General features: G+C 39.4%; 1 protein-coding gene across 1 annotated transcript in view; it reads right to left on the minus strand.

Annotated features, from left to right (window-relative positions):
• The window catches only part of ranbp2 (RAN binding protein 2), a 110,830-nt gene that overhangs the window by 22,357 nt on the left and 69,619 nt on the right, over positions 1–18,854 (minus strand). Inside the window, exons 20-21 of the mRNA XM_060929172.1 lie at positions 4,565–4,741; positions 3,933–4,004 (exon numbers count right to left, since the gene is read on the minus strand). Coding sequence (XP_060785155.1) covers positions 3,933–4,004; positions 4,565–4,741 — 249 coding nt within the window. The remainder of the gene's footprint in view (positions 1–3,932; positions 4,005–4,564; positions 4,742–18,854) is intronic.

Here is an 18,854-nt window from a genome sequence, read left to right on the forward strand (position 1 = left end):
ATGGAAGCGGACGAATTGGTTCCTAAAAGAACTAGTAAGGGGTCAGTCATCTGGCATTTTCTTGGATATCGCGAGGAGGACGTGGAACAGCAAATGCCAGTTTGTAAAGTGTGCAAAAAAAAAAAAAACGTCATCACGAAAGGCAGCAGCCGGAATTATACACATCTGAGAGGCAGAGACAGAAAACATTCAGTTCAAAAGTGTGCAAAGAGAAAAATTGTTTTGCAGATCTCTCTCTTCTCTCCCTCAATTGTGAATGTTCCAGTGGTTCTCAGTAGTCAGGTTAATAGCTTGGAGATCTATTTTTTTTAAATAATTTAATGAAAGAGCACTTTTCTTATTTAGGCTAAATGTCTTTCTCAGTGTTGAGCTTGCACTTTATTGATTTGAGCTCTGAGCAGCTCTGTATTGTATTGCCCCTTTGTTGCAATTTTCAAGATTGTTTTTGCAGTTTGTGCCACATCTTTGTTGAATAAAAATAGTTTTATTTCAATTCAATTGTGATTAATCACCAACATGACAATTTAAAATGTGTTGTTGAAAACGACCTATAAAGTTAACCAAGAATGTTATTTAATCTGCAGGGATTGTAGTGAAAACAGTAAAGAGTAAAAGTTAGATTTCATGGGGTCCTTTAGAGGAGATTTAAATATATCGAGATGTATATCGAATATCGTGAAATGGAGAAAATGTATCGGGATATTCATTTTTTCCCATATCGCACAGCCCTAGTCCCATCCTTCCTGTAAACAGGTCTTAAGGTGTGTAACAGTACGGGGTCATCGATGTCTAATTTTTCATTTCAAAATTCTCCACACATTCTCTATTGGGGACAGACACCCTCTTCTTCCACAGCCATGACTTTGTAATGTGTGCAGAATGTGGTTTTGCATTATCTTGTTGAAATATCTCTGGAAAAGATGTCGTCTTGAAGGCAGCATACGTTGCTCCAAAATCTCAGTGTACTTTTCTGCATTAATGCTCCATCATAGAAGTGTATGTTACCTTTGCTAAGGGCAGTGACGCAACCCCATACCATGACACACCCTGGTTTTTTGGATTTGTTCCTGCTAACAGTCTGGATGGTCCTTTTCATCTTTGGTCCAGAGCACACGGTGTTCATTTTTTCCCCAAAGAGACCTGTAATACTGATCTGGTTGACCATACTACACGTTTCCACTGCGTGATGGTCCATCCCAGATGCCTCAGAGCCCACAGTGCTTCTGGACACAGTTAGTATAAGGCTTCCTTTTTTGCACAGTAAAGTTTTAACTGGCATTTGTGGATGCAACTCTGTAACTGGTCAGAGGGAGGGTGGGATGAATGGAGCCAAATACAGAGTTATTTCAAGAATCCTTCAGAGTGCACCACAACCTCACACTGAAGTGAAGGGTCACCTCGGAGCAGGACAATGGCCCGAAGCATACAGCCAAGCTAACGCTGAAGTGACTTCAGGACAAGCCTCTGAACGTCTTCGAGTGGCCCAGCCAAAACCCAGACTTGAACCCCATAGAACATCTGTGGGAAGAACGAAAGATGGAAAAAGTAGTTTCCTATCCAAATCTGACGGAGGTTGAGATGATCCGCGATGAAGAATGAGGAAAAACTGCCCAAATCCAGCTGTGCAAAGCTTATATTGACTTGCCCAAGAAGAACTGGAGCTGCAACAGGGAGAGCCATAGGCTAAATGGTAGAGAAGCAGCTGCTTTGGGACCAATAGATCACCGGTTTGATTTCCTGCACCAGTAGGAATGGCTGAAGTGCCCTTGAGAAAGGCATCTAACCCCTAACTGCTCCCCAGGTTGTTCTGGGTATGTTGTACATTGCTCGAGATAAGCGTGTCAGCTAAATGCCTGTAATGTAATGTAACTGCTGCCAAAGGAACTTCTACAAAAGTACTGAATAAAGGGTCTGAAAGCTCATCTAAACAAGAAATTTCAGTTTTTAATTTTTAACACATTTGCAAAAAATGTCTAGAAACTTGTATCATTATGGGTTAACTATGTGTAGATTGACGGCCAAAATCTTACATTTATTTAAAATAAAAAACTAACCCTATAAAACACAGGCGGCACGGTGGTGTAGTGGTTAGCGCTGTCGCCTCACAGCAATAAGGTCCTGGGTTCGAGCCCCAGGGCCGGCGAGGGCCTTTCTGTGTGGAGTTTGCATGTTCTCCCCGTGTCCGCGTGGGTTTCCTCCGGGTGCGCCGGTTTCCCCCACAGTCCAAAGACATGCAGGTTAGGTTAACTGGTGACTCTAAATTGGCCGTAGGTGTGAATGTGAGTGTGAATGGTTGTCTGTGTCTGTGTGTCAGCCCTGTGATGACCTGGCGACTTGTCCAGGGTGTACCCCGCCTTTCCCCCGTAGTCAGCTGGGATAGGCTCCAGCTTGCCTGCGACCCTGTAGAACAGGATAAAGCGGCTAGAGATAATGAGATAAAACACAAGCGTGCAAATCCGAAGGGATCTGAATACTTTCCGTATTCACTGTACGACCACTCACTTAAGACACAGAAATAAACAGAGTTAGGTAGCATGTCTTCATCGTGCAGCATTTCTTCTATTACCCTGAAGATCATCTATTCACAGGGACTGTAAATATACAGTAGGTTGAATTTCCTACATGTACATGAAGCCAGTGCAGGCAGGAAGCTTCGACCATTTAACCTTTGATTCAAATAAATACGACATGCTGGGGACCATGATGTTTTACTGTCTTGGTATTAGCCTTATGGTGATGATACACGGGGCAACTTTTTGGGCAATGTTGCCGAGCAATGTTGCTGGGCAATTGCGTTTTGACTCTTTTCTATTGAGATTGGGCAACATTGTTTCTTTCTGAATGGTTTTGATAATCTCTGGCAACTTTTTGAGATAAGCCAATCAGAACGCGAGTATCGAGTCATGTGACCGCCGGTGAGGTTCGGATCAGAAATTTCAAACAAATATGGCGGCCGCTCAGTGGAGTGAAGAGATGGAGAGACTCCTCATCTGTTTTTACACCGGTAAGTTTTAATATTCTATATGGAGGAATTTACCTCACCAAAGCTCTAAAAAACAACAGACAGCTTGATTAAATGGTCACAGCAAAAATTAAGACATTGATTTTTTTTTTTAGCTAACTGTAAACTGCCATTGCTAACTGTTGTTAGTTGCCCTGAAAAGTTGCCCTGTGTCTCACCTAGTTGCCCGTTGCCAGCAACATTGCTCAGCAACATTGCCCAAAAAGTTGCCCCGTGTATCATCACCATTAGTTTAATTATCTATGAATTGCTTCACTGTGTACTACGCTGCACTATGATTTGAGAAACTATAACTCTACAGAATTAAAATGGCGTGAACTTTACTCTTAATCTACAGTACCAGTCAAAAGTTTGGAAACACCTTCAAATTCGATGTTTTTATTTTTTTTTTCCTACATTGTAGAACAATACTGAACTCATCAAAACTATGAGATAACGTATGGAATTATATGGTATACAAAAAAAAAAAGTGCTAAAAACAACAACGTTTCATCTTTTAGATTCTTCAAAGTCGTCACTATTTACCTTGATAACAGCTTTGCACACTATTGGCATTATCTAAAAAAGCTTCATGAGGTAGTCACCTGGAATGCTTCTCAATTAACAGGTGAGTCTTGTCAAAAATGGAATTTCTTGCTTTCTTAATGCATGACACCATCAACCAGTAGAGAGTAAATAATAAAAATACAGTAAAATAGCCCTGTTCGACAACTGTAGTAATCCATATTATGTCAAGAACCACTCAACTAAGTAAAGAGAAATGTCAGTCAGTCATTACTTTAAGACACGAAGTGTCTTTTAGCTCATTAAAATAAAGAAAAAACATCGAATCTGAAGGTGTTTCCAAACTTTTGACTGGTACTGTACATGTTAAATGGATTTCCTGCATCAGTTGAACAACAGAACTTACCAGGGCCAGGTGGGGCAGAATCAGGATACAGTTTTCCGTTTAGATTTCTTACAGCACTCTCATAATCTTCATCTGCATAGTAAAAGTATGTTGAGGTCATTAAAAGATAGATAAAGCTGTTGCAGTAATAACACAGATGTCAAAAGATCTGTGGTTTATGGTTCGGTGGATTTTACAGGGCCACGGCGATAAAGGTAAGAGAGAGTGCCTTTAAAAAGGTACAGACACCGAGATCAGTTTTCTCTTGTATACTCATGCAGCCTAAATACATCAGGACAGGAACCTTCAGAATGGATTGGGCAAACTGGCACAGTGAATAAAACGGAACCCAAGTCAGTTTGCTACCTGAAAAGAAATTGCTAATGTTGGTGAAGTGGATTTAAAAGGTAACTCAAAAGCCGATTAAAAATGTTCCCAAAGTGAAAGTTCAAGGATTTTATCCAGGTAGTAAAGTGACAAGTGCAAGTCCTGCACATTGTTGCCATACACAATCACATTTAAACCAGTTGTTAGTCAAGGTCACGGAACTACACTGTTTACCAGATTCAGTGGTTCAATTAATTTAACGGAGATTTCTAACGGCCAATCAGGGAAATGATAAAATTATTTCTAAAAAGGCAGTAAACTCTTACCATCACTATCATCACTCACATATCCTGGCTTATTTTTGTAAGTAAAAAACGTTGGCGGCAGCATTAGCTTTTGGGCGAGGTCTGCCTGCTCCGGAGTTGGCTGTTGCTCAAACACAATTTCAACATCAGAGTCATGACTGTCACCAGCATTCCTTACATCCTCCTGGATCTTAGAAGCTAAAAAAAAAAAAAGGACAAACAAACAAGAATTAAACCCACTTCTTGATGAACAAAGGTAAACGAGTGCACTGAAGCAGCTTCTGGGTGAAAAAGAAAACTACTTTTCCACAAGCAAAAGACTGATCCATGACAACCATTTTAAGCTAAAGTTTCTTCAGTGGCACATTTAACAAAACTCAGACAGACGCTGAATCATTTTCTATAGAACGATAAACAGATTACAATAAATGTACTGCAATTTGCTGTAAAGCAAAGTAGGGTTTTTTTTCCTCCATAAGCATTACCTTGATGGATAAATAAAAATGCACATATTTAGCCAATACATTATAATATTATATAGACAAGTGTTTTACTGGGAAATACACCACTTGTATGTTTCATACGAGCTCCATCCAGGACATGGAGAACCAAAACCATGACATAAATCTCAATAGGTCAATTGTGAATTGGAATGTCAAGTGCTTCAATTAATTTAACCCATTGACGCCGGCTGCCGCATAACGCAACATTATTGATTTGTCATTATTTTCAAGACGCATGCCAGATTTGTTTTTCTTTATAAAAATGTGTTAGTGTTAATGCTGAATGAGCATGATCCAATAAAAGCAGAGAATTTTATCTCTTAAATGCAACTTATTTCATGTTTTTATGTGCTTCAGAGGCTGAGATATTGAATTTTTCATAGGCGTTTTCAATTAATTATTTTTATTTCAGAAAACCTTCAGGCAGATGGGGACCTTTTCTAAAAACTGGCAGACATTTTTTTGCAGGCGTTTCAGGCGTCAATGGGTTAACGGAGATTTCCAACGACCAATCAGGGAAATGATGATAAAATTATTATTTCTAAAAAGGCAGTAAACTCTTACCATCACTATCATATCCTGGCTTATTTTTGTAAGTAAAAAACGTTGGCGGCAGCATTCTCAATATGTCAATTCAATGAACTGTTTTGATAAATTTGGGTACTTTGTTTGTGAATGTGTCTATATAATAAAAAGAAAATCACATGTTGGCTTGAAGATATGAAGTCTATCTTCTCGTGTTGAAAAACTCACATTTTTTCATCGAAATACATCGCAGATCTGAGTGACATATTTAAATAATATTGGCTCGCTTTTTTTCGTGGTCTATCAGATATATTCCATTCAGCTAGCATGATACTGAACGAGTTGAAGATGAGTAGCTGAATGGAATATATCAGACAGACCACAAAAAAACCCCAGACAATATTATTATTATTATTATTCATACACATTACTTTCAGGTGTTCGTGTCTTTTGTCTTTCAAAATTCTCTCAAAATCTTCCGTATTTAACAAAGCAAACCTGGCGGCCTTGTTCGTTTACAAATTGTCAGTCGCTCACTAGTGCGACTCCGATGTGTGATGTGCTGTCTTGACAACCATGCAATATCGTAAACCATATTCAATGCTCATTTTCCATTGGGTAGACACACAGGATATACAATACGCTAACAATATTGCATGAAACCCGCTAGAAGGGACCAGAACAAATTTTTATTCCATCAAAAAAAAAAAAAAAAAAAGTGTCTTGCGTGCATAAAAATGCGGCACGGTGGTGTAGTGGTTAACACGGTCGCCTCACAGCAAGAAGGTTCCGGGTTCGAACCCAGCGGCCGGCGAGGGCCTTTCTGTGTGGAGTTTGCATGTTGTTCTTGTGTCTGCGTGGGTTTCCTCCGGGTGCTCCGGTTTCCTCCACAGTCCAAAGACATGCAGTTAGGTTGACATGGGGCGGCCTTGGGCTGAGGTGCCCTAGAGCAAGGTACTGAAACCCGACTGCTCCCCGGGCGCTCTGGTGTAGCTGCCCACTGCTCTGGGTGTGTGCGCATGTGTGTGCTCGCTGCTTCAGATGGGTTAAATGCAGAGGATGAATTTCACTGTGCTTGAAGTGTGCATGTGACAAAGGTTTCTTCTTCATAATAATAATTCCCGATATTTCACTTTGATGTCACTCCCAGTGTTTTCCTACTGACTACACATGCGTTGTCAAAATAGCGAAACAGTTCAAAATTAAAATTCTTCTGATTAACTTGCATGTGTCCCCGTCCATATAATATAAATTATTATACAACCCCGATTGCAAAAAAAAGTTGGGACAAAGTACAAACTGTAAATAAAAACGGAATGCAATGATGTGGAAGTTTCAAAATTCCATATTTTATTCAGAATAGAACATAGATGACATAAAAATGTTTAAACTGAGAAAATGTATCATTTAAAGAGAAAAATTAGGGGATTTTAAGTTTCATGACAACAACACATCTCAAAAAAGTTGGGACAAGGCCATGTTTACCACTGTGAGACATCCCCTTTTCTCTTTACAACAGTCTGTAAACGTCTGGGGACTGAGGAGACAAGTTGCTCAAGTTTAGGGATAGGAATGTTAACCCATTCTTGTCTAATGTAGGATTCTAGTTGCTCAACTGTCTTAGGCCTTTCTTGTCGTATCTTCCGTTTTATGATGCACCAAATGTTTTCTATGGGTGAAAGATCTGGACTGCAGGCTGGCCAGTTCAGTACCCAGACCCTTCTTCTACGCAGCCATGATGCTGTAATTGATGCAGTATGTGTTTTAGCATTGTCATGTTGGAAAATGCAAGGTCTTCCCTGAAAGAGACGTCGTCTGGATGGGAGCATATGTTGCTCTAGAACCTGGATATACCTTTCAGCATTGATGGTGTCTTTCCAGATGTGTAAGCTGCCCATGCCACACACACTAATGCAACCCCATACCATCAGAGATGCAGGCTTCTGAACTTAGCGCCGATAACAACTCGGGTCATCCTTCTCCTCTTTAGTCCGAATGACACGGCATCCCTGATTTCCATAAAGAACTTCAAATTTTGATTCGTCTGACCACAGAACAGTTTTCCACTTTGCCACAGTCCATTTTAAATGAGCCTTGGCCCAGAGAAGACGTCTGCGCTTCTGGATCATGTTTAGATACGGCTTCTTCTTTGAACTATAGAGTTTTAGCTGGCAACGGCGGATGTCACGGTGAATTGTGTTCACAGATAATGTTCTCTGGAAATATTCCTGAGCCCATTTTGAGATTTCCAATACAGAAGCATGCCTGTATGTGATGCAGTGCCGTCTAAGGGCCCGAAGATCACGGGCACCCAGTATAGTTTTCCGGCCTTGACCCTTACGCACAGAGATTCTTCCAGATTCTCTGAATCTTTTGATGATATTATGCACTGTAGATGATGATATGTTCAAACTCTTTGCAATTTTACACTGTCGAACTCCTTTCTGATATTGCTCCACTATTTGTCGGCGCAGAATTAGGGGGATTGGTGATCCTCTTCCCATCTTTACTTCTGAGAGCCGCTGCCACTCCAAGATGCTCTTTTTATACCCAGTCATGTTAATGACCTATTGCCAATTGACCTAATGAGTTGCAATTTGGTCCTCCAGCTGTTCTTTTTCGTACCTTTAACTTTTCCAGCCTCTTATTGCCCCTGTCCCAACTTTTTTGAGATGTGTTGCTGTCATGAAATTTCAAATGAGCCAATATTTGGCATGAAATTTCAAAATGTCTCACTTTCGACATTTGATATGTTGTCTATGTTCTATTGTGAATACAATATCAGTTTTTGAGATTTGTAAATTATTGCATTCCGTTTTTATTTACAATTTGTACTTTGTCCCAACTTTTTTGGAATCGGGGTTGTACATACAGGCCACTTTTTCCATAGAATAAAAACATGTACTCCATTCCTTTCTAGCAGGTTTATTGATAGCATGCAATATTGTTATATCGCTTATCCTCCATGCATTACGCCACTCTCCCCAATGGAGAATGAGCGTGCAATATTGTTATAATATTGCACGTCGTCAAGATAATATGACGTCACACGTCAGAGTTCATGCAAAGATCCAATGACAAAAACTTCCCTGCTGCACATGCGCACAGTCATTTCTTTGTTGGCCAGGAGAGAGAGAAAAGACAGGGTTAATTCAGTGCTCAGATTAAGTACCAAATAAATAAACTGAAAACTGAAAAAGACGCGCTAAATACCCGAAAGGCTACCAAATCTTCACTGGATATTCTTCAGGCACATTTACAAGAGAAAAACAGACCAACGGACATCGAAAAACTGGAAGAGACAGCAATAGCAGAAATATTGACAAAGTTCTACTTGGAGGTGAGGAAAAGTGACGGAGACTTTTACGAGAGGACTTCACTCAGCAAAGCCCTTTTGTTTTGAACAACTGCAATGCAACAATTAACTACTTCCAAAAGTAACTTTGAACTTCAACTGTCCACCTCTACACAGCGTGTATACAAGTTGGGTGGTTGTTCAGGCTTTTTGGACTTGGATTATTTTTGTTAGAACTTTGACTTTGCACAGTACATTGGATTGACAGAACACTGAATTACATTTGATCAGAATCAGCATTCAATATTGGTAAGTTACACCCCTATTAACTTGTAAAATCTATAATTGTTCCATCAAATTTGTATCATAATAATAATGGCTTTTTTTTCGTGGTAGATCAGATATATTCCATTCAGCTACTCGTCTTCAATTCGTTCAATATCATGCTGGCTGAATGGAATAGATCTGATAGATCATGAAAAAAGCCAGCCAATATTATTTAAGTACATTACAATGTGGTGTGAAGACGTGAAGTTGATCATCTCGTGCTGAAAATATTTTCACTTGTTCTCTTCACTCACTCATGAATATGATCACCACTCAAAGATAAACCTCATATCTTTGTGCAACAGTGTAACATCCTCTATATATTATACATCATTAACTCCTGTCCACTAATTTGCCTGGTTGAGCAGTGCGCCTGCCTGTATTAAACTATAACCACTCCGGGATGCTTCACTTGCGTGCATCACTCCACTTGTCTATGTTCATGACATAAAATTCCACTTCCTAGTTCCAAACAGTTACTACAGTAGTGTTAGCATCATCAGAGGACATGGCAAAGGATACTTTTCAGAAATATAACATTTCACTTAAAATATGAAAAAGTCCGATGAAAATAAAAGTGAAGCCAATTTCACTGGAAGCACCTTTCACGGGAATCAACGTGAGCTAGGCAGTCAGCTATAATGCGAGTTTTGATTCCTCTGGTTTTACTGCTAGAGGAGCAAAAATAAACACTACAGAAACCATATTTCCGAATGTTGTTTCACTCACATGATAATTTATTTAGTTTATAGAACTGCTGTACAAAAGCAATATGACACAAGTGTGATTATACTGAATATTGGTACAGCTGTGATTATCTGAGGTATTCAGCCTGCAGGTTCGTGCCTATGGCCAAGTCAATATTCATTATAAAAGCACTCTTGCTCATGTGATCTTGCTTAAAGTGCCATTCCACCATTGGATGTATTCTTTGGCATAAAATACAATATATTTTATGACATGACTAGACAGAGAAATCTTTTAGCTTCAAAATGATACATCAAACATAATTTTTTGACAACGACAAGTATATTAATTTTGCGACCAAAGTCACCTACCCTTTTAATTTCCGTGCGGTAGTGAAACGTGATGTCATCGGCAGGTTCCCCTTCTTGTGTACCACGTGTCGGTCTATTTTTAGACCAGGAAACCCCCAAAGTGAGAGAGTCATTTCTCCTCGTATATGGGGCCCAAAAAATTGCGAAAAATTGAGTTAATCTTTCAGTTAGCTAGATTTATTGGTATTAGCTAGATTTATTGGTATTATTTTTATCGCGTTCTATCCGCCATTGCTGATAATGTGTGCCACGTCACACGGTACACAAGAAGGGGAACCTGCCGATGACATCACGCGCGGAAATTAAAAGGGTAGGTGACTTTGGTCGCAAAATTAATATACTTGTCGTTGTCAAAAAATTATGTTTGATATATCATTTTGAAGCTAAAAGATTTCTCTATCTAGTGATACCATTTATATATGTTGTCAAAATATATTGTATTTTATGCCAAAGAATACATCCAATGGTGGAATGGCACTTTAAAGAGACATTGTACACTCACTGGCCACTTTATTAGGAACACCCATACATCCACCTGCTGTTTTCTGCAGTTCTCTAAATCAGCCGATCCCTCGGCAGCAGCACAAAGCATAAAATCATGCAGATACAAATCAAGAGCTTCAGTTAACGTTCAAACATCAGAATGGGGGAAAAAAATTCTCTCAAAAGTGTGACCTTCACTGTAGCATGGGTGTTGGTAAGATGAGTAGCATGCTATGGACCCTTTTCACGTGACGTCACGACAAATGCGGCCGCCATCTTGGACATGTACTACCAGTAGTTTACCACAGCCAACATTGAGGAACGGCAGCAAAGAAAGTTTTTACTTTCAGCAAGACTTCCATCATGCCACTATATTGTTGTGCACCTGGATGTAGTAACCATCAACAAACAAGGCAAGGTTTATCATTTTATCGGATCCCGACAGGTGCTGACCGACGGAGAAGACGGATAGCGGCCATTAACAGGAAAGATTGGCAGCCCTCGGCATACCACCGCTTGTGTAGTGACCACTTTGTTGGAGGTAAGACGAATAAAATTAGCCAGAAAAGGTATTACATTGCTGTTAACATTCTGTGGCGGCGAGTGTGTAACCAAATAGGTTAAAATAACCCATTGATGGGGGCGTCGTGGCTCAGGTGGATAAGGCGCCATACCATAAATCCGGGCGACCCGGGTTCGATTCCGGCCCGAGGTCATTTCCCGATCCCTCCCCGTCTCTCTCCCGCTCATTTCCTGTCTCTACACTGTCCTATCCAATAATAAAAAAAAGGTGGAAAAAAGCCCAAAAAAAATCTTTAAAAAAATAAATAAATAACCCATTGAATATGGGAGCAAACTATTTTTTTTTTATTCACTGGAATGAAAACAAATACATTAAATGAACAACAGCTTTGTTTCACTTTTTTCAGTGTGTACTCGCATAGTGCTCACCGATCCACGAGTGTAACGTTTTAACAGTCATCCAAATGACTGAACGTAAACATTGCTACAGTAACATACTAGCTACCATGTTGTTGACATTAGCTAGTGCTAACAGCTAGCTGCTAGTACACTGCTACAACACAGACACCGACCCTAATAATACAGTTCTTGGTCATTGCCTGGTAACAGCAAATTTATAACGGGCCATGTCTCAACAGACTAAGAAGTTATTTCAATGACATTTAATAACATTTTGTTTATCCTGAGGACCGAAAGTAAATGAAAATGTGAACAAACCTTAGCTGTAATCAGATGGCGACCACCGGCTCCAGGGACGACCCGCTGATGTAGGCATGTTACCCAGCCTGACACAAAATATTTGTAGGCATCCAAACTCGTATACGCTTTCAGATCAATACCTGTGTATGGCGATGGGTTTTTAACGACATAGGTATACAGATCATGTGGGCCGAAGTCAGGTAAAGACGAGGGCTTCGTGTACTTCCGTACGTCAGTGAACAATCCTGGTGGAAGCAGGTAAACGTCGTTCTCTAAGCCTGCTAACCTCAATTTTTGCAAATACCTCTCCCTCTGCTCGCCCTGTAAATGCCCTACGTCGCTGGATAGTGAAGGTGTTTTCTGCATCTCGCTCCTTTTTCTTTAATGTTTTTCGTTTGTCGCCTTCCTCGCATTCAAACCGATTCGAGCCGAAGTCCACTACATGTCCAAAATGGCGGTCGCGTTTACGAAGGTCACGTGACTGAAAAGGGTCTATAGATGCACAATGGTGTAACATAGGGAAAAAAAAATTCAGGTTTTGATTTTATGTACTGAAATAACTATTAGGCACAATTTTTACAATATCTATATAAATTAGTTGTTTTTTACCCATTTTAACCTTGAAATCAGCATTTTAACGATTACCCATAATGCATTGTTTATCACGCTAAAACAAGCAAAAATGTCATAGGACAGTGGAAATACTACCTTTACTACCTTCACGTGGCGTCTTTCTCGATCGCACGTGCCTAGAAGCGTACGGTACCTTCTAGAACATTCCTGGGTGGTCACGGACTGTCACGTAGCCTAGTTCGGTTGTGAAACTCGCTAGGATGGAGTATTTTCGCGAGTTTAGTGGCAAACTTTTGCACCGCAATTTCTCTATTCTTGAAATTTGTAACCTGAAACCCTACAAGAAATGTTTCATAATGTTTGGGATTTTGAAAAATGCTTCTAGCAAGTTTATTTTGCTGTATTTTTCCGTGAAACTTGGCATAAATCATCCTTAAGTGATGAGCGTGACATTGTTATTTTGGTATGGGTCACGGAGTTAGTTGGAAGCGGGAGAAATGAGAGTTTCTCATCTACAGCAGCACTTCTCACCATAGATGGCTGGCGTGTTTCACAGCGTTGGGGATTTACTAAATCGACTAAATCTCTAGATCTACTGAAGCTACGAGGATATAAATCACCAGGATTCTAATTTACTGCGTGAGAAGTATTATATACTTTTTTGAAAGGTTTATTCGCGCTACAAGTCCATGAAAGTTGGAATTGTTTGTGAAGAGGTTAGTTAGATTTTGGTAGCGTGACGCACACAACAAGCAAAAGAAAAAACTAATTTTCTTCCGAATTTCCTTGCTTTATCAAAATTATTTTTTGATACATTAAAAGACTGTTTATAATATTTAAGCGATTTTTTATTATAGAGAATATTTTATCAAAACTTTCAAAACAGCATTCAAAGTGATTTTTCACGGGTGTAAATGTTACACGTGACGTCCATAATTACGTTAAATTTTAAGAACTAAAATTCTGTTAAAAATTCTAGATTTGTGCTATCATTCTGGGGTTTTGCTGAATAATACTTTAGGGAGTTCTCTTACAATGCTGAAAATTCAGTGAGTTTTGGTGAAATTCTAGAAAAGTTATTTACATTTTAACACGCCCGATAACGATTGTGCTCACACAGCGTGCTACTCATATTTGAACATTTCAGAAACTGGTGATCTCCTGGGGTTTTCACACACGAGAATGATGCGAAAAACAAGGAACACCGAGTTGAGCGAGCGACAGTTCTGTGGGTGGAAACAAACATCTTGTTGATAAGAGAGGTCAGAGGAAAATGGACAGGCTGGTTCAAGCTTTTTTTTTTACCAGGAAGGCTATAGTAACTCGTATAATCACTCTTTACAACCGTGCTGAGCAGAAAAGCATCTCGGCATGCAACAGCAGAACACCGCATTGGGTTCCAGTCCTGCAGCCAACAACAGGGATCTTAGAATCAAGAACAAGTTCCTATTAAAGTGGCCGGTGAGTGCGTATCATGTTTAACATCTAACGTCAAGTAAGTGTTACAAATTTTTACTACGAGTTCATCCAAAATTGTTACAATCCATTGCTTGGATTTTACACACATGCATGCAAGAATCCTTCATGCACTGGACCACTATTTGGTGTAAGTAGGCCTGAAACCCCACTCAGGATAAATTTCACTTTTTAATGTCTTTCCAAGTTTGTCAGTGCAAGTAAAAAGTGGTGTATTTTAAAATCAAAGTCGTCTTCTCAGATTGAACTGAGAAATTTCCAGTGGGTGTGCATCAACTAGAAATTCCTTGTTGTATAATTAAAGGGAATAACAGGTCTATTGTCAAGACGCCGCCATTGAATTTCCAATTAAACGTTGCAAATTAGGTGCATTCTGAAATACGTACACGATTTTTCCTGACTGGGGCTTTAAAAAAAAAAAAAAATAGCAATCTGGTCAAACCACATAAGAATAGCTGCTACCGGTACTTCAAGATGGACATAATCACAAAATGGACGTACACACAAACCACTCTCCTGGGTATAAAATAAAAGGAAGGCAATTTTATTTCAGGAAACATGGAACCGGTGTTAAACGAGTGAACTGGCATCAATGCACTACACGCAGCCAAATTTCCAGTATTTGTACATTTGATCAAAAAATCTTTACAAAATACCGATTTGTATGTTTAACGATGCCTTGAGCTTTTGTTTATCACCATCAACAGTCAAATTAACTGCATAATTGTGTTTTAAACATGGCTTGTTTTAGTAACAATCATAACGGATTAAATCTGAATGTTAAACAGGAACGGAAGCTAAAACATGAAACAAGCAGTATAATTAGATAGGACATACTTCCTGTCACATTTCAAACCCATGCAGGTTATCTCAAACACGTGTTCTGATTATTATTATTATTATTCATCCAGGGTTAAGTAGGTCAACTCAGGCTCACTGGTGACAGCACAGTGTCCTACGTATCAAAGAACACAACATGCGGGGACAAAATACCTTGAGGTTCAAACTGGGTAGCTGAAGTGCACGTCCAAAAAGCCAGAGGGTTATCTTTAAAAAGTCTAAAATCCAGTCCTAGAACACAGTGGATGGCAGGTGAGAGACACTAAGTGAGTACAGTAGATATGTGGGACACACGGAGTTTGGTGGCTCCACACAGAGAGAATTAACTTCAATAACTGAAGTTTAAGTCACTGGGCCCTTGTTAGGGACAACAAAGCCAGGCATTTTATTTTATTTCATTTTAAAACACCCCTGTATTTCATCATTTCCAAAATGGGTAATGAAACTCCAGAATCATTTGCACCCTTTATATAAATAACCTATATAAAAAAAAGGAGAAAAAAACCCAAAAACATCCAATAGTTTTTTTTTTTTTTTACCACCAAGACATTGTAAGGACATGGTGTTTATTTTATTTTTTAAGAGTGTGTGTTAAAATAATAATTTCCTGCTTGTCCCTGGTTTTCAGTCACCAGCACCGAGAGCTACAATTAATATTTTACAACAGCTGCCCTGTAGAGAATAACTACACTGAGCCTCTTTCTGTGAAGTCCAACAAAGTTGGAGATGCTTGCCGAGGGATCTTGGGACACTTATTGATCTGTAAGGGTGGTTCTCCACTATAGTTGCAAATTGGTGTCACCTCACTTAACAAGTATTCTGAGACCAGGCCTTTAAATAAAATCAGGGTGTCTGTGTTCATATGCCTTCCTACTGATTATAAAAATTAATTGATATTAAATTTTATCTACTCAAATATAATAGTGTTGGTAGAATTTTTCATTGGAAGTACCCAAGGGGGTCCAAAATGCGTGTCTCATACATCCCAGAAGGAAAATAAACCCTTGCTGAAAAATATTTATTGGTGTTATTATTTTGTGTCACCCATTTAAATATGATCAATATTGTCCATGCAGCATGAAGAAAAGCACATTTTGAAAATATTTCCAATACTAGTCAGAAATTTTCCCGCCAAGAAATTGATTTTTGGTGTCCCAAGTAATTAAGTCAGTACACTAACAGTACTAACTACTAGAGACACCTGGGGAAAATGGACAGAACTATTCTAATGAGATGACTGCAGTGCATTGTGGGAATCCCACAAGCTCAAAGGAGGGAAACATTGAATTTCATATTGTGGTAGTTTTCCAGCATTGTTCAGGTTTGTATGGCAATTTTTAACAGAATTTATAATAGCAGTCAATACACTAACACTTCTAGAATGATGTAGGCCCAGCTTTGTCATGAAAACATGTTTGTGCCATGAATATGAGTTAGAAGACCTTTCAACTAGACTACAATGCACAGGCATCATATACACATCTGCACCCTGGTGACCAGATGATGAACTATTTGTCCATACACTAACACCGGGGTCTGTTTGTGTACTGACTATTGTGTTAGTGTATTGACCAATTTGATAGGATGACAGTTTGATGTCTCTCGATCCCTTTTGTCAACCTACTAGTATATATGCCTATACCTAGTACATGTATCCTACCAGGATATCTTTAAAGGTTTTCTGATTAGGCCTAGTCAATTTCTGAGAGTGTCTGTGTACTGACTTAAAAATTTGAATTTGCCCCTCCCCCCCGTACTCAGCTTTTACAAACTGTTAATTTTACTTCCAGCTTCCCCTACTTACTACCTGGTTGAATGATTGATCTTTACTGTTCTGCTCAAATAATCAACTTCGTTGTCTTATTTTTGAACATGTCAGTACACAAACATGCTGTCAGTACACAAACGCTGCACCCTTTTAATATATATATTTATTGTTCTATTGTGATAAATATACATTTTCAAATAGAATTATTTATAATAAGGCCCAGATTTGTAATTGGGGTCAATTACATTTTGATTTTGGTCAGAGATTATGGATTTATTAGGCATTTCAGAGACCTGTTTGTGTACTGACAGAGACCAGGGCAACCTTGACCTTGAAATGACCTTGACCTTTGCCATATCGAGCAATAAGAAGATACTTTGATAAAACTCCAAAGTTGGCTACCAGAATTCTGCCTTATGAACTTATCAGTTTGCTCAAGGTCCGTATCCCAATTTGCAACTATAGTGGAGAACCACCCGTAAACAGATAAGCAGTTGAAATCAGTCGTCCTTCTTGTGCAGTTCAACCACCATCTTTTGTGTTCTTTGTTTTTCCCTCCATGCTAAATGGGGGGGATTTAGGATAGTAATAGTAAAATAGAATTAGGATAGTCAAGTAGATTTAGCACAGCACAGTAATTTTAAGTCATTTTTTAGGAGGCCGGTAACTGATGATCAAATGAGATGGACAAATTCGGAGTAAACGCCTTTAGGGTGTAGACGCGTGTGGGGCTATCAAATAGAACCAGAGTTACTGGCATACGTATAAGAAGCAAGCACCCCGACAGAATGTTAGCCATTTAAAAGCTGTTAGGCAAAGTACAAATACAGCAAGGATGCAAATTCAGTGTGCGATTTATTAATATTTATTCATATTTACAATTAAGAAAGTGAGGGTGTATGCGAGGCTCTGTGCAGACAGACTGGTACCACGGACCCTTGAATGTGTGAGACCACTACACAACAAGGGCACCAGTGCACTGGGAGATCCATCGCTACCCGCAGCTGTACAACTCGTCTTTAAAACAACAGAAAGAATCAAATTGTGCAATAATCTGTCGAGAACTACACATCCATGGTGTTCACACCTCCCATGTGCACGTCTACAGGGCAGCATAACTGAGGCGACAATCATACTACAGTAACTTCTGTTCCTCCATGCAGGGGACATGGACCACACTGACCCCTCTGACTGTGCAATCCATGTTACCTTTCCTAATTTCTGCCTCCAGACCACGGCTAGGACCGCTCAGGTGAGATTTCCTCACAGGGCTGGAGTGTGGTTAATTACTCTGTAGCACACTTCAGAGTACACGATCCATCCTCCTTTGACACACCAGCATTTTTAACTGAATTCTTAAAATTATGGGTTTATTTCTTTTTTTTTCTTCCTTACTCAATATTTCTTTAGTTAAAATGTCATTAATATGAAACAACCAGGTTTAAAAAACACTTCAAATGTGTGACTAAAACTTCACAAGCTTTTAAATTCAAATGTGATTTGAAGCTGATCAATCAAAGTTTACATGAATTAAAGGCATTATGTGTATATACGCAGAGGCACAAGCAGTAAACAAAGTCAGGAGATTTTCATGAACACCAAATTTCTTGTGTGAATGGTCCTACAAACAATTTACAGATTAGACTGCTCCTATCCAGCGTGATAAATGAAACCTTCTGTAAGAGATTCGTGGAAAAGCCTCAACCATTTTCCAACAACAATTAGAGGATGACCTTGTTACCTTTGCCAACTTTGTTGGAGGATGTTATGTTTTCCCCTCCATCTTTCTGCCTTTTCCCAACCTAACTCAAAAGTTGTGAACGGATTTTGATGAAATTCGGATATGTATACAGATCCACAATTTATTTTTTTTGGTCTGTTCCCAACGTAGCTCAAAAAGTAGTCAATGGATTTTGATGAAATTCGGTGTACAGCTTTAGTACTGTCCTAGGTTCAAGGTTTTAAGTTTTGATGTTGCTATTACAGGGCTCGACATTAACGCTAGTCCAACTGGACAGGACAAGTAATTGCTTGATCAGGACAAGTTAAATCCACGTCTGCTTGTCCAACAGGACAACGTGAATTATTCCCAACTCTTCTGGAAGTTCCGGGAGTTTCTCGCATAGCAGCTCCCTGACGCCTGCAAATTAGATACAATATCCCAGAATCGAGAGCACTGATTGCAGAGTCTTGCCAAGTAGACCAGTGGTGTGTGTGGGCGGACTTTACGTCTTCTTTCGCA

The sequence above is a fragment of the Neoarius graeffei genome, chromosome 9 (assembly GCF_027579695.1).
Source record: "Neoarius graeffei isolate fNeoGra1 chromosome 9, fNeoGra1.pri, whole genome shotgun sequence".
In the NCBI taxonomy this organism is placed as follows: Eukaryota; Metazoa; Chordata; class Actinopteri; order Siluriformes; family Ariidae; genus Neoarius; species Neoarius graeffei.